The sequence below is a fragment of the Panicum virgatum genome, chromosome 9N, assembly GCF_016808335.1.
Source record: "Panicum virgatum strain AP13 chromosome 9N, P.virgatum_v5, whole genome shotgun sequence".
Lineage (NCBI taxonomy): Eukaryota > Viridiplantae > Streptophyta > Magnoliopsida > Poales > Poaceae > Panicum > Panicum virgatum.
Window position 1 is genome coordinate 16,282,946 of NC_053153.1, and position 15,945 is coordinate 16,298,890.

General features: G+C 43.4%; 1 protein-coding gene across 7 annotated transcripts; it reads right to left on the reverse strand.

The window, feature by feature from the left end:
- Window positions 1-2,014: 2,014 nt before the first annotated feature.
- On the reverse strand, window positions 2,015-12,729 carry LOC120688361 (protein DA1-related 1-like). Of its 7 annotated transcripts, none has more exons than XR_005681070.1 (17): window positions 12,268-12,729; window positions 11,942-12,065; window positions 11,756-11,812; window positions 11,516-11,670; window positions 11,273-11,410; window positions 10,065-10,209; window positions 9,673-9,760; window positions 8,747-8,800; window positions 8,237-8,402; window positions 5,115-5,397; window positions 4,879-4,998; window positions 4,431-4,643; window positions 4,293-4,352; window positions 4,068-4,186; window positions 3,887-3,945; window positions 2,446-3,785; window positions 2,015-2,351 (listed from the first exon to the last, which is right to left on the reverse strand). XR_005681070.1 is itself a non-coding variant. In XM_039970654.1 (17 exons), the coding sequence occupies exons 6-17, from the start codon at window positions 10,170-10,172 to the stop codon at window positions 3,463-3,465; spliced, it is 1,515 nt and encodes a 504-aa protein (XP_039826588.1). In that variant the 5' UTR covers window positions 10,173-10,209; window positions 11,273-11,410; window positions 11,555-11,670; window positions 11,756-11,812; window positions 11,942-12,065; window positions 12,268-12,723; the 3' UTR covers window positions 3,150-3,462. The 7 variants fall into 7 exon arrangements, 6 of the variants coding, with proteins under 6 accessions (XP_039826588.1, XP_039826590.1, XP_039826586.1 ...); XM_039970654.1 differs by lacking the exon at window positions 2,015-2,351 and having other exon boundaries at window positions 3,150-3,785; window positions 5,115-5,198; window positions 5,277-5,397; window positions 11,555-11,670; window positions 12,268-12,723; XM_039970656.1 differs by lacking the exon at window positions 2,015-2,351 and having other exon boundaries at window positions 3,150-3,785; window positions 5,115-5,198; window positions 5,277-5,397; ... (1 more) ...; window positions 10,065-10,204; window positions 12,268-12,723.
- Between the last annotated feature and the right edge of the window lie 3,216 nt (window positions 12,730-15,945).

A 15,945-nucleotide genomic window follows, 5' to 3' on the forward strand; every position in this document is an offset into this window, starting at 1 on the left:
TCCCATTGCAATGGCTGTGGTTGAGGTAGAGTGCAAGGACTCATGGCTGTGGTTCTTGAATACATTGAAGAGTGATCTTGGAATTGAGAACATTTATCCTTGGACTGTAATGACTGATAAACAAAAGGTAATCAGCTAATCCTCATGCTTGTACTCATGCTTGTACTCATGCCTATATTCATTGTACAGGGTTTGATCCCTGCTGTGGAGCAAGTCTTTCCAGAAGCAAAACATAGGTTCTGTGTTAGGCACTTATACTCCAATTTCCAGCAGCACTTCAAGGGAGAGACACTGAAGAATCAGCTATGGATGTGTGCAAGATCAACCACTGTGATGGATTGGAACAGAAACATGGACCAAATGAAGACATTAAATGCAGCCGCCTACACATGGTTAGAGAAGATGCCACCAAACACATGGGTAAAGGCCTTCTTCTCTGAGTTCCCTAAATGTGATATCTTGTTGAACAACAGTTGTGAGGTGTTCAACAGATACATACTGGAAGCAAGGGAATTGCCTATACTCTCTATGTTTGAGAAGATCAAGTGTCAAATGATGACTAGGATTGTGAACAAGCAAAAAGAGATGGCAGAAAAGTTACAAGGTCCCTTGTGCCCCAAAATTAGAAAGAAAATTCTGAAGAGGTCTGAATGGGCCAACTTGTGTTATGCACTACCTGCTGGCAAGAGTGTGTTTCAAGTAAATGAGAGGGAGAATCAGTACATTGTTGAATTGGCCACCCAACACTGTGATTGTAGAAGGTGGGACCTAACTGGGATACCATGTAACCATGCTATAGCTGCCTTAAGGCATGAGAGAATTCCAGCTGAATCAGTTGTACCAAGTTGCTATTCTGTAGAGAGTTTCAGAAAAGCGTATGAGTTCAACATTTGGCCATGCAAAGACAAGAGAGAGTGGGAGCATGTTAATGGGCCACAAGTTCTAGCTCCAATCTATGAGAAGAAAGTTGGGAGGCCCAAGAAGTCAAGGAGAAAGCAACCTCATGAGGTCCAAGGAAAACATGGGCCTAAAATGACAAAGCATGGAGTGGTGATGCATTGTAGGTACTGTCAGTCTGATCAACACAACCAGGCAACATGTGAAATAAAGAAGCTAGGCTTGAGACCCAAACAACCAGCAAGAAGGAAGGCCCAAACAGTCCAGGAGGAAGGCAATGCAATATGTGACATGGTAAGTCTCAATGAGTCAGACAACATGTGTAATTGTCAAACCACATATCTTCTGATTGTCTTCTAATTCTGTGCAGGAGGACATCCAGCAAGAAGTAGGTAGTTCCCAACTTATGTCACAACTTAGTTCAACAATGATGAGCCAGATGACTGCTGAAGGATCACAATCCAGCAGGCTTCTTCTGAATCATGGACCATTACCTGATTCTGAATTTGTTCAGAACAACCGTCCAAGGGCCAGACCTGGAGTCCCATTAACAACAGCAACCAAGGCTGGGAGGCAGGCTGCAGCAGCAAAGAAAGGGAAGGCCTCGAAGAAAAACAGTCAAACTGGTGGAGATGGACAGGAATCATCCAAACAAAGGAAGGCAGCCAAGACAAATACCAAGATTGGTGGAGATGGACAGGCACCAACTAAGAAGAGGAAGCTAGCCAAGAAGTAGACCTAGCTTACAGCATCTGTGACCAGCTCAAATCTTTTGTGACCTTTTGTGGTTTGTCTAACCTGCTGTCATGGTTGTACAGCAAAATAATAGGGCTTTTGTGCTTTTGGTAATTGCTGAAATGGGTCTACAATATTAGGCTGTGAACTCTAGTTTCTGTGAAATGCTTGTGAACTAGTTTATGAGAAATGGCTGTGAACTCTAGTTTCTGTGACATGTCTGTGAAATGCTAGTGAACTCATTTCTCTGAAATGCTTGTCAACTCATTTATCTGAAATGGCTGTGAACAATAGCCACTGCCCTCTAGTTTCTGTCAAATGGTTCTGACAACTCAAGCTCATGTGATGCTTCTCAAATTACATTCATTAGTTCTTGGTCACAAAGACTTCAAATTCCATACATTTCATGCTCAGTTCACACATGCTAATAGCTTCCATACATTCCATGTTCAGTTCTTAAACACTAAGAGCAACAGCATCACACATTGCACACACAGAATAGATACACATACAACACATATTGACTTTAGCAACCTAACTATTTCAGTGGCATTCTTCTTCTTCCATTCTCCTTCTCTAGCATGCAGAAACTCCATCCTTGGGGCTACAATAGGGCCTTCCAGCTACGCTGAACTGCCTCCTTTCAGCAACCCAAGACTCCTTAGCTTGACAACGTAATCTTCTTCCCAGAACCAAAAAGGGCATCCACTTCCATCATGCTACACAGACCAACAAAACAAGCTCAAATCTTCCTCAATTAAATCAAAGATGAGTGGGCAACAAATCAACACATAAACTCACACCCGAACTCACCTTGTGCAACGGGCAGCAGTAGAACACCTTCCCAAAGCTCCATTCCTGCTTCAATCTGCGCCGCACCACTTGCCGGAGCCCACAATCAGTGCAAAGATGAGCGGAAGCTCATCCGCACCCCACTGCTCCGACGCCGATGCACTGGATTCGCGAGCCATGCCATGAATCTGGGCCTCAGGGGTAGGCGCAGAGAGCGGGGAGAAGAACACGAGAGAATAGAGGATGAGATTGCCGTCAGAGGGGGGATGATAAATAAAAGGGAGCCATTACACATTACTATAGCAGGGAAGGGTGTACTTGCAATTTTTTTGCGCCTCCGTCAGATGCCATGTCCACGTCAGAGCCGGTCTGGCGGTCCACGTAGACAGTCAAAGCAGGTCAAGGGCGTTTTGGACCTCAAATGGCTCACTTAAATAGATCCTGGACCTAGAAATACATTTTCAAAGTTCATGGACCTAAACAGAACAGGAGAACTAGTTTAAGGACCCACAGTGCATTTTACTCTTACAAGAATTCAGCATAAAGTTGGTAACTTGGTATCATCATACAACCATTATGAGGGAAAAAACACCTACTGACTTCAACTGACAAATCTGTTTCGGAAAAAAATCTAAGCTGAAGCGTAACAGTAAACCAACAAAATATCGAAACATTGGAATCTACCGCGACACAAAGAAAAGCAAGAAACTGAAAAGAGCAGAGCATGCAAGCACTTGCACTTCAAATACAGGAAGCGCATATGTTCGACTTTCTTTTGCATTAAGTGATAGCATTCTACATGGCTGGTCAAAGCTAAAGATCACTTAAATTCATGTGTGAACGGTGCAATTATAGTTGTCTAAAATGGAAAAAATATAAATATTTTTTTTGCAATGGACCATATAACTAAATCCTTATTTCTTTTCTCGCCTATACTTCGTGTACTGTAGATGATATATACCCTTTGGTATTTGTAACTGGAACCACGAGTTCTCAAAAATCTATACCCAAGTTTGAACTTGAGGGAAAAGTCCAGCTTCAGTACGGAAAAGACCCCGTCAGCTTGATATGATCAAGGGTACTTCTCAAGCCATACCGCTCAACAGCTCGCATGCCTGCTCGAAACCCATCTCCGTAGGCCATGGAAGAATCTGTCTCAATCTGGTGCTTGAAAAACTCGCCAAGTCTCTTTTCAAATTCTGTCTTTGCACCTTTTTTTGATGAGGATGTTGAAGAGGATGATGACGCTGCTAAGGTGGTTGCCATGCTAGCGGAACCTGATGTGATTTCTGACTCAAGCCACAGATGAGCTAGAACCTGACAGATGCCTTCTTCAACCTCTGGAGTCAGGGTTCGGTATCCTACCAAAAAATGTATTAAGATAGTAAATATTGCTCTTCTAGAAACACAGAAATATGAAGAGGATGCTGCAAATGAAAATAAACAAGAAAAACCAGAGTACCTTTAAGTCGTAGGTAGGCATGCATCATCTCATGAGCTAGAATTGAGCCAGTTAGCAGCCTGCATGCAATCAAATCAATGAAAATGAAAACATGAGCACATTCTGATGTATTGGTAGTAGGCGTTCATCAAAGTAAAACAAAAATCAATTGTAATTAGTTTGTTAAAAATGAAAACAATACCTTGGCAACCCATACAGTATAAGAATTGCAGTCACTTCACATCGCCGAACGAGTTTGTAAGGTCCTGTGATCATATCTATGATTTTGTTGCCTGGTCCAATCATTGGTCTTTTTAATATCTGCACAATATAATTATGTTATTTTATATTAAATCATAAACGCCCTTGAGTCTCACCAAATCAGGAAATGAATTTAGCAAAACAAGGAAATGTTTTAAGATCTTACAGTTTTGACAATCTGTTCTTCAGATAGGCAGAGACCTCTGGTTTCAGGAAGGTGGTGTCCCTAATCAACGAGAGTAAAAGGATAATATTAGATGTACGCTATGTATACCATATGATAATGGATAGAGATATCACTTACCATTTTCTCTGCTTCCATAGCTTCATTTAAAGCTTGTCGCTCAACCAAAAGCAAGGGAACTTGTTGTTCTACTTTCATGTTCATACCCTCGTAAAATTCTTGAATATCAATGTATAGTGGCTGGCACTCATTGGTGTCCATAATTGCAGTATGCAGACACTCCAAGCAGAGTCTCCGGCCATCATCTAATGCTATATATTGACTATGCTTTGGCTGGGGTTGAAAACAATACAATAAAATAAGGAAATGTCGTTGGAATCACCAGTCATGAAGATGCGCATTATAGGTGGCACAAGATAATACAATTCATCAAATTCACATGTAAATTTCAGAAAACAGGCACACAAATGCAGCTGTTGAACTATTTAAATTGCATGCTGGAATGGCAATTCCTTTTTGATAAATCCATCAATACATATATATAACTGTACATAAACATAACACTAACCTCCATTCGCTCACAACTGCAGCACCTAGGTGTACCATCATTTTCATGGGAAGGGCAATACTTCTGCATCCAGAAAGGATGAGCCCGGTACTCAATGAGGCCATTTTTATTTGTGGGAATCTGGTTACCAAAATGCCATCAGTGGTAAGAAAACCTTAATGGATAATCAAAATTAAAGAATTAGTTACTACTAAAATTTCAAGCTCATTTATCAAGCTGAAGTGAAGAATGCTTACAAAGCTATTGCAAACATCACATTTAGGATGGAACCGCTCCTTGTAGCAGGACCTGTGGTACGCATGGTCTTCATGAACAGCAAACTTCCAAAAAGAAAGGTTTGCATTAATTATCTTGTGATGTTGAAGGATGTTATGTCAGGGACGTTCTCGATTTTATACCTCATACTCTGATATTGGTCTATCGCAAGCATGACACCTGAAGCACTGGGGGTGCCAAACAGAGTCCATACAACTGAGAAACCGTCCATGACCAATTGGAGTTTTGCATCCAGCACAAACCCTACAGAGGCAGTGGTGCAACCCCAAACAAAGAAAATTACAGAACGGAAAAGCTTAACAAGATAAAATGGAGAGAGAAATCAGATAATAAGTGTTAGAGTATATTTGGTAGTTTAGATATTATATCCGGACTGCCATACATATCCGGTGGGGTTGCCTTGCACCCCAAGTCTTGTACTCTTATATATACCGGCCGAGGCCTCAAGCTAAAATAATCCATCCATTACACCAATTCTATCCCTTCTATATGGTATCACAAGACTAGGGTTCCTAATCCTAGACCTAGCTTCCGCCGCCGCCGCCACCGCCGCGCACCCCCGGGGAGATCCATCTCCGCCGGGGGCAGCGCCCTCCTAGATGCGCGGTCGGTCCCTCTGACCGCTGTGTTCGTCATCGTCCTCAAGTCTGCGGTGGATCCATCTGATCCCGCCGCCTGTCGTCGTGTCGTCAAGCTCCAGCAGATCGAAGATCTCATCGCTGGTCCGCCACGCGCCCCTCCTTCACGCCGCCGGCTGGGCCCTCCCTTCCGCGCAGCCGTCGTGGTGGCGGCTGCACTCCTCGCCGCCGATGCAGCGCGCCACCGTGGTGGTGGCCGCACCCTTAGTCGTGGTGGAGGAGGCCTGGACGGGTCCTCTTCGCCGGTGGCCGTCGCTCCGTCCTATCCGCGTCGCTCCACCGTCGCTTCGCCTAATCCGCGCCACCCCGTCGTCCGCCCACGGACCAGCGCCCTGTCGCCTTACCGATCGGTTGCTGCTGTTGTTTTCTTTTTCCCGATCTGTGATCGGGTTTGCGTCCCCATCGCCCACCGCCGTCGACTCGCGCATCATCGACATCGGCTTCGACAACACCGACTTCCTCATCTCCTTCGATTGTGTTGCCGGCGTGGCCTGCGGAGTAACCGGAACGCCTGCCTGTGCCCGCCCCCTCGTCTGCGCGTCGACCTACGTCGGCTCGTCTTCGCCACCACCGATCGGGAGGCTCCACCTTCGACATCGCCTTCGCCATCGTTGTCTTCGCCTCGCACGCCGTCGGCCTGATCAACCGATCGCGCGAACCACCCTCCTAAGACGTTTGTCGTCTATCGCGCGATGCTTCGCCAAGCAAGAGGGCTGCCGCTGCGTCGCCTCCTCGGGCAGTAGCGTCGCCGCCTATTGTCGTCCTCGCCGTTGCATCTACATGCTGTCGACTCTATCGGTACGCGTCTTTCGCGCATGGTCTTCGTCAAGCTGTATGAGTTCTTCGCCGTCTCCTTCGAGCACTGCCGTCACGTCATCCGGATCACTCGGCCTTGTGCTAGAAAGTCTGGATTCCCCTCATCGCTTCGTCTAGCACAACCACGTCGCCAGCGTCGCCATCTCGTCCCCGACTACTTCTACTCCAGCAACAGCAGGCGTTGGCGTCTTCTACCTCGTCTTCTTCTGCGCCTGTGACCGCCATGGAGGCCTTCTCTGCTGGTCCCTCGGCGACGGCGTCTGGTTGTGCATCCTCCCTTGCACGTCCGGTATTGGCAACACCGGTGCGTGCCCATCGTCCCCGATGCGTTCCCGAGCCTGGCAAACTCGGGCATGTGTCGCCCGATGGCCTGACTGCATCGACTTTGGCATCGCTCCCTCTACGACTGCCTCGACGCGTCGCCATCTTCGTCTCCGGCGTCTTCTCCATTACGCCACCACCATGGCGCCTCCTCGTGCGCCCGCGGTTTCATGTGCGGCTACCTCGTCTTCGGCAACTTCGACAACTCTACGTTGACCACGGCTACTCTACGCACGGCATCTTCGACCATGGCTCCTTCAGCTCGACTATCTCGACATCAGCACAAAGGGCTACCATCCGCATGAGTTTCTCGCCGGTTCTCTCCAGTCGCAGTATCCGCATTGCGCCGACGCTACAACTGCGGGGGGATGTCAGTCCGTCGATTCCTACCTTCGGCTTCTCCTCCAGTCTCACCGTCTGCAGTGCTCCCGCTGTGACTGCGGGGGGATGTTAGAGTATATTTGGTAGTTTAGATATTGTATCCGGACTACCATACATATCCTGTGGGGTTGCCTTGCACCCCAAGTCTTGTACTCTTATATATACCGGCCGAGGCCTCAAGCTAAAATAATCCATCCATTACACCAATTCTATCCCTTCTACAATAAGATTCTACATCACTGTAAGGAAGGTTCGGATAACCAGACAGACAATTGATCCATGTTGCATATCCAGTCAAGATAATTCTATACTATTAAACATATAGATTTCAAGCACTATCATCCTCAAGATAATTATATACTATTAAATGTATAGACTTCTGACAGCACAATCACTGGATGCCGGTTAATTTTGGATCTGGTCATGGTAGTTTTTCAGATTTAGCCCCGGCGTGAATGTAATTTGTGATATCTGGGTGTGCTTGTGTGTGGACTTGGATAGTTGGATGTATGTAAGGGTTCTCTACCATTTTTCTTCTTAATATAAAGATACACAGCTCTCCTCAGTGTTTGAGGAAAAAATAGTTTGCAGCCAGAATATGTTTTCAGAGCATATGATGCTTCTCCAAACATTTTCCAAACTCAAACCCTAGACCTACCATAGAATCCAGAGTTGTTTTTTCTCCTTGTATATGAGAGACCAACAAGCTACTGCAATGGAACCAAGTCTAATACATCTCCTCATTATCAGAGGTATCCTCCTAAACTGTCATTCACCACATTACTGTGACATGCAGAGTGTGTTTATGCTTACTAGTATTTTAAAAAAGATAAACAACAAAGAAGTTTGTTGCTAAATGGACGATAGATCATGTAAAGTGGTAGAAGCAACTATGAAGCATCATAATGTACCATTACGAGAAATACCTCAATCCACTTGTGGGGAAAACATTTGGGGGCAAGCTACTTGCTGGAGCACTTCCTGAGTGAACATCTTCAATCGGAATATTCCGACGAGGAGGAGGTCCATCGTTCATACTTTCTTGCAAAGCCCGTGCAAGCTGTTCGTCTTCATCTAGAGTACGACCGGTATCTGGTTCATAATTACAAGAGAGAGCGCTAAAATTCAAGGTTCTGACCAAAAGTAGTCGTTTTTGTATGCTCATCTGTCAATCAAGAACTGCTATATGCTATTCTTTTGGTAATCACTAAAGAGGCAAATTTAATATTACAGAAAAACCAGTTATGTTATTTTTGGTCCCTGAACTTGAGAACAACATATTTAGCCTCACAACTTGTATATGCGATCAAGGCAAGTCCAAGCCTTCTTTAATTGGTAATTAGAGATGAAACGAAATTTCAGATTGCAAATTTGAATTGAAATCAATGAACTGTTATCTGAATGAATATTCTGAAGAGGAGGTCCATCATTCATACTTTCTTGCAGAGCCCGTGCAAGTTGTTCATCTTCATCTAAGTGGTGCTCTGTATCTGGTTCATAATCAAAACAAAAATGGCAAAGCATTAGTGATAGCGTGGAAATATCTCATATATTGAATGAATCACCTGAGTAATCAGGGGTGTACAATATATAGACCCTGATCAAGGCTATCTAACCTCCCTGACTTATAGCAACAGAATCAGGGGAGGGATACCGATCGGGGGCAGTGCATGCGCACATGCAGGAGCCAAACAAGGCTACAACCGCATGGAAGGGATCCACAGCTAAGCAAGGCAATTAGCCTAACAAAGGAAATATATTTCTAACAATTAGCATTCATAGTTCTGGTTAACTATGCATATTTGCACATGCTCATATTTCAAGCTAAAACCAGCTGTCTACTACTTTAGGTAATTACTAGAGAGTAAATTTTAAAATCATATAAAAACTTTGTCCAAAAATTAGTCGGGTTGTTTTTTGGCCCCGAACATGACAACTCCATGTGTAGTCCCTGAACTTGTATATGTGGTCAAGGCAGGTATGCACTATTTAAATGGTAGTAAAACACGGCATGTCGTTTCAGGTTGCTAATATGACTTTGTAACCATCATGCAAAATCAATGAAGGGCATACAGAATTATGATGTGGTTTACTAGTTTTCTATTAGTATTGCTTCACAAAGGATATTGACATACATTACCATTGATTACAGAACAGTGCTCTGTCATCACTGGTTGCTAGGTTACGACAGGTTTAGAACCGCTCTTAGTGATAACAGTTTAGCAGATCTGAAATTTACTCTCAAGTTTAAGGACACATGTAACAGAACCACACAATACAATAGGAATTTTCTATGCACTTTATTTGCCTCTAAATTATAAATAGCCAAAAACACGCAAAGATGGGGCAGCGTAATACAAACCAATGGCCTTTCCCTTCCATTGATCTTCCTCTGATAAGGATAATGCAATAGCATGATCCATGTCTTCGTCCTCATTTCCCTGCGCACCCTATTTTTTTTGTTATAATCAAGTAAGGAATAATTAAGTATGCAAAAAGCATATCCAGTGCTATTCCTTCCTCTCAGGACTGAGGAACATCCCCTATGTTGTGAATCCTGATATATATTAAAAAATACGGTGGTTCTAACTAATCAAAAATATTGAGCAACTGATGGTAAATAAAATCAAGGAGCACATTTGGATTAATATGATTCTCTTCTTCACCTTTTTTACAGTAGGTATTACTTAAAACTAACTAATTCGCATCAGTAAACATAAATATTAAGAGGATAAGATGAAAGCAGAGCTGTACATATGATTTAGTGTGCTGGGTGGAATAGCCTTCATGGGAGTTCCCATTATAATGTCCTCTTGAAACTCTATTTACTGAACCTTTAAATATTTTACTCAACCAACCCATGTTTATAATCTGGAGGGTCAAGAGCCTTCTCCCTGCACTGAAAACAAGTCCATTGAGATTCATATTTAGAAGAAACATGCACATATGAGTTCTTCATATTTAAAGGCCATTGATGGTCTGTATATATCACATTCTAGATTTCTTATGCAGCAGTTGACCCATAGAATGTAAATTCTATATATCTCACAGATTTCCCTCTCCTCTATTACATAGTCCCTATCCCATTCCAAACACCCACCAGACCCAAACTATGTTCAATGTTTGCCCCCCACTCCTTCAATACCAGCCCTGACACTAGAATAAGCACAAAAGAATCCAAAAACGTTCATAGATTGGGAACATAAGCACATCCAGCAAAACAGGCATCAGGTTGTCTTTGCAGAAGGTACGCTGCAAGGCACATTGACACTCACTGATCAAGAGGTGAAGGTGGAAGAATCAAGCACATACACAGGCTTGAAATTCGCTGTGGACGCCAAAATTTTCGTCCACTGATTTATAGCAATTTCATCTTCCTTGCCAATTTTTTTAATGTGTATTCCAATAGTAGGCACAGACCTCAGAGGAAGAGGTGAAGGCGTATAAATTTTCAACAGTCAAGCACGTTCATAGGTTATAAATTCAACCACAATCCTCAATGTTTATGACTCAGCAGAAGTATTGCAGTTCTATTTCCTTATTATCTTCTAATGTAGATTCCAACAGTAAGCATTGGCGTATACTGCCAGAAAACTGAAAATGCCATCACGTGTCCAGCATTAATCACTCCCAAAATTTGGTTGGTACTTAAACAATGTTCAGAGTGCTCTTTTCTCTGAAACTGAATACCATCAGCTATGTAGAATAGGGTCAGGCTCAGTAGTGTACTCTACATTACTTTAAAGGACAGGATCACAACATAAACAGGACTTTGGGACACCATAATAATGAAATATTGAAAATTTCACATGCATGGCATCCTGAATGCAAAATGCATACAAGTAACAGCAAAAAAAATAACCTCTATTCTCCAGTGGAAAGACAACTGAATATTCCAAGGACAAACGATCACAAAGAATCATAGTTGCATTAGAACTAGAGTAGGAGATCGACTGGTTCACCTTGAGGAAGGTCAGATATGCTCCACTGTCCTTTAATTCAGCAAAATGCAATTGTGGATGGAAATGTCATCAACGATGTTATATAGATTAGACTAGCAATTAGTCACCTACACAGCTATATCTGCTGTTTATTTTCCCCTGAGTTCATAAAGGAAAAAATCAATACAAGTTATTCACGGTCTGGAGTCCTTAAATCGAAAAGTATACTACACATTCAACAAAATAGCTTATCATGTCTCATACATTCACTATACATGGAAACCATTTGAGAGCCTCAGATACCACAAAATGAAGATGTCGCCCTGCTGATATAAATGTTTTTTTCAAGCTGTGCAGAAACCACTGGTGACTGACCAAATCCACATCAAGCTGTCATCAAGGTTTGATGAATCTAAATTCTGATAGGCAGTACAAAATGAATCAGTAGAGAATGCAAGTGTGCCTTCAAAACTAAAATGGTTCATGTCGTTATCTTATCCTTACCTCAGGAAGCCTTGAAAGGTAGAGGAGAATCTTGGAGATAATTGGTATCCCTAGTTCCTGTTCCGCAACAAACGAGTCATCATGAGGCAAAACAGAACACTAGAAAGGGGAACAATTAGAGCTTTTGCCAAAAGTAGTTGCGAATTAGTTGAGCACCAAAAAGGGTAAACAGCAAGGTATAAGTACCTTGATCTCAGCATCGAAGGGTACAGGTATTTGACTGGAAGAACAGCAGGGACCGGCGCGGAGCTCACTGGGGACAACCCCCACCTTAATGTCCCCAATCAGGCAATGGCCAAACTCCCAGTTCCTGCACATGAACAGAGAGAAGCCATTATCGCAGTCCCCACAAGGCATGGAAGTACAAGCACCGAATTCAGCACAGCAATTCACCACGAAAAGACATCAACTACCAGATTATACTTGAGTGCCGGTGAAGCAAGTGAATTACGGCAAAAACAACCCAAGATCATCGTAATTCAACTAAAAGAAGCAGAGAGAAGGAGACTAACCAGGTCAGAGCCTACGGGTTCAGGAAAGATCCGTACTTTCTGGCCTTGTTTCAGCAGAACCGTCGTCCGGCCGCGGAGGGACGACCCGACAGAATAGAAGGGGGACGAAACGGGGAGAAACGATGGAGGTGGAGGAAAAAGAAGCGAACAAAGCGTGACATGGACGGGAAGGCGGAGGCGCGGCGATAGGGAGGCCGAGTCCAACAGAAGGGAAAAAGAAAAGAAAACAACGAGCTGAGGGTGACATCTCTCTCCCGCTGCCACTGTCACTCGCCCACCGCCCGCCCGCGCGCCCGCGTCGCTGTCGCGGCGACGTCAACACCCCCCACGCGCGAGGCCGGCGGGAGCGGGAGGGGCGAGGAGGTGGCCCACGTGGAGCTGAGGCTGGCGAGCATGCCCGGCGGCGTCTCGCGCACGCATTCCGTCGAGCGCCCTGCCTGCGCATCCAGGAAATTCCGGGCGGTGGCGGTTGGGCTTGGGGGTGGGCGGGTGATTGGAGGGAGGGAAGACGGGTGAGAGGTCGCTGCCAGAGTCAAGGGCAGAGCAGGCCAGGTTGTTTTTACAGAAAACCCCTATATGCTTGTTGTAATTAATCGATGAAATCTTCCTTCCCTTGAGCAGGTTTGTTTCTATTTCTTTTTCTAAATAGAAACCACAAAACGATGCTTCTGAAAGGAGAATTGATACGTCTCCTTATTTTCACTATAATCTCGGTGAACATTGCTCGCTACGTATTTCTTTTTTTTATAGGGATCACTATTCACTATCCATGTTTTTATAGGAAATCAAAGAATGGTGAGTACGTTTAATTTGTATCAAGAACAGTATTGCGGAAAGATTGTGAAGCACCAACTTTGAGTCAAATCGGTCGCAACTGACGATGCAAGAACACAACAGGTCTCGAGGTGTTGCATGGAAAAGGAAAAGGTTCGTTGAAGTAGAATAATCTGGTTGATGCATCAGCACGTCAAAAAGAGACTGGTGGTGGGCCGGCCACATCTATGGACTCGTTTAGTTAGTACTAAACACAGTGTGCTTAATTAATCAGCACAACCACTAGTACTTAGCGGCTTATCATGTTTTGAACTTGTCATTTTCTCTAGATCAGGCGTTTCATGGATTTCCTGCGCCTCGGCTAAAATGGCTCGCTTTATTTCCCCTCATGGCGTCACACGATTTTGAGCTTCAACTTGTACCGCATCAATCAATTAGGACTAAAGTGCATTTCCAGATCTTAAAATTTATTCGACACAACAAAACAACACTACACTAAAATCGAATTACCTTAGCGGCCAGGGATTTTCTTGGCAGCCAAGATTGAACCGCCAAGGAATATAGTGTTACCTTGGCAGTGCTTGTTAACAGCCAAGAAAATATAATTTCATGGCGGATTTTGTAGGCAGCCAAAAAAATTTGTAATTACCTTGGCGGTTTACAAATTACGCCAAGGAAAGTTCTCATTTCCTTGGCCTTTTCGTCAAACCGCCAACAAAATTGTGCTTTTTCTTGGTTGTTTCATCGAAACGCCAAGAAAAGTTCTCATTTCCTTGGCCTTTTCGTTCAAACCGCCATGGAAATTGTGCTTTTCCTTGGCTGTTTGATCAAACCGCCAAGGAAAGTGCGCATTGTAACACATATATCCTTTTATTGTGGCACATTATATTGCAATAATTTAGATCATATTTAGTGTTGTCAAAACAAAACACACCTAGTTCTGCAATTATTTTTAAAATTGACATGAGATGGATAAAATTCTTGATGGCGTGTACATGTTGATTTCGCACATCTCATCCTAAATGAGTACACATGTCTTGTAACCATGAAAGAAATACAAATAAGAGTTGTTTTAGTCCTCATATTAATCTATATATATATATATATATATTTGCAATCATGGAAATATAATGTTGTCTGGTCTTTAATTTGCCGACCAAGCGGTATATGCTACCTAGCACTAATCGGCAAATGCTTGCAATCTCGGACGATCAACTCCAAATAATAGAAGATGTGGAAGGGAGCGCCTCACTTAATATGCCATAACACATTTGATATTTATGCAATAACACATTAGATATTTATGCCATAACACATCCATATATGTAATTGATGGGAATAAGAGCATTGGATCAATGGAAGGTCGTGCATGGCCACCATTGCAATACAAAAGCGCCAATGAGGTATACTCGCAAAGTTTTATTGAAATCATCACCATACCCACATTAAGCAAGCACATGTTTTTTATAAAACCATACATGACTAATGCAATTTTCACAAATAAGAATTTGATGATGTTTAGCGATCATATCTAAGGTTGTTATATATATGAGGTGTATATAATGTTTTGGACTAGAACTATTAAATTAAATAAACCAACTATGCTAATATCTCTCCACATTAATTTTTTGAGCAACAATACTAATTATAAATTAAATGTGATATTTTTTATTAAAAAATAAGTGACACACATTATTTTGGGCAACGCGCGCGGAGCGTAATCCCAAATTGGCCGTTCCCGCGCCCCTCTACTCAGCGCGCGCGCGACGAAACCCTAAGTCAGAACCCCTGCCGCCACTGCCCCCCTTTCACACGCCCCACCCCTTCTTTCGTTGCGCTGCCAGACCCGCACTCCTCCTTGCTGTCTTGCTCGTCGATCCCAAATCCACCTCCATCTCCTCCTCAGGCCATTAACCCTAGGCCCCAAATCCACAGACCACAGCCACGGCATCTCCTCCTCAGGTCGTCCACCCTAGCCCGCAAACTCACAGCCACCGCATCTAGACTTCAACTCCAATGGTGAGGAGGCGCAGGAAGGTGGGACCTCCAGCGTCGTGGTGAGGGGAATCTGCACCGCACCCCACTGTCCATGCCGCCTCCACCAGTTCCTGTCCATCCATCCAATTCCCGTCCATCCCTTTGCTGCAATCCAATCTAGGAACGAGTAGGATTTCGTGCAGGTAAGATGTGTTCTATTTTCGACTTTGACTGAAATCCCATCATTTCCCCTCTTTAATCGAGTTGTTTCTTTGATTCATGTGTTCTATTTTCGGTCTTGACTGAAATCCCATCCTTTCCCCTCTTTAATCGAGTTGTTTCTTTGATCCGTGAGGTATGTACTGTATCCGAGATCTCAAAGTAACATTTCCCCTTTTCATTCCTTTCATTTGCAGTTCAACCAAACTTTGCCCAAGTGACAGATTGCAAGATTATTCATCTACTACTATGTGGCTGGTAAGATCCCAACAATCCTGGATCAGCACCTAGTTACTTTGAGGTCTAACTACAAATGGTTTAGGGGTTCAAGATCCTTGTCAGTTGTGATTGAAGTTCAGGGCAAAAAAATTTCAGTTAGAAAATTACATAATGTCATTTGCTCAGTTGCACTGAACCTGTATCAGAATGTTTAGATTAATCCATATCCCTAAGATTTTCTCATCTTTACAATCTTTTTAACCCATAACTGAAACCTTGGAGGTGTAGTAGTCAGGTTTTGATATTTGCTCTTTGCCTTCTATATGATGAATCAGTTTTGATATCCTAGAACTAGTTTTATTCATAGCATGTGTTCTATTTTCGGCCTTGACTGAATTTCTCTTGCAATTATTTTTAGGTTGAACTCCGGATCTGAGAAGGCAACTATGTATTAGCTGTGTCTTGCATTTTGACAAAATAAAGCTAGCG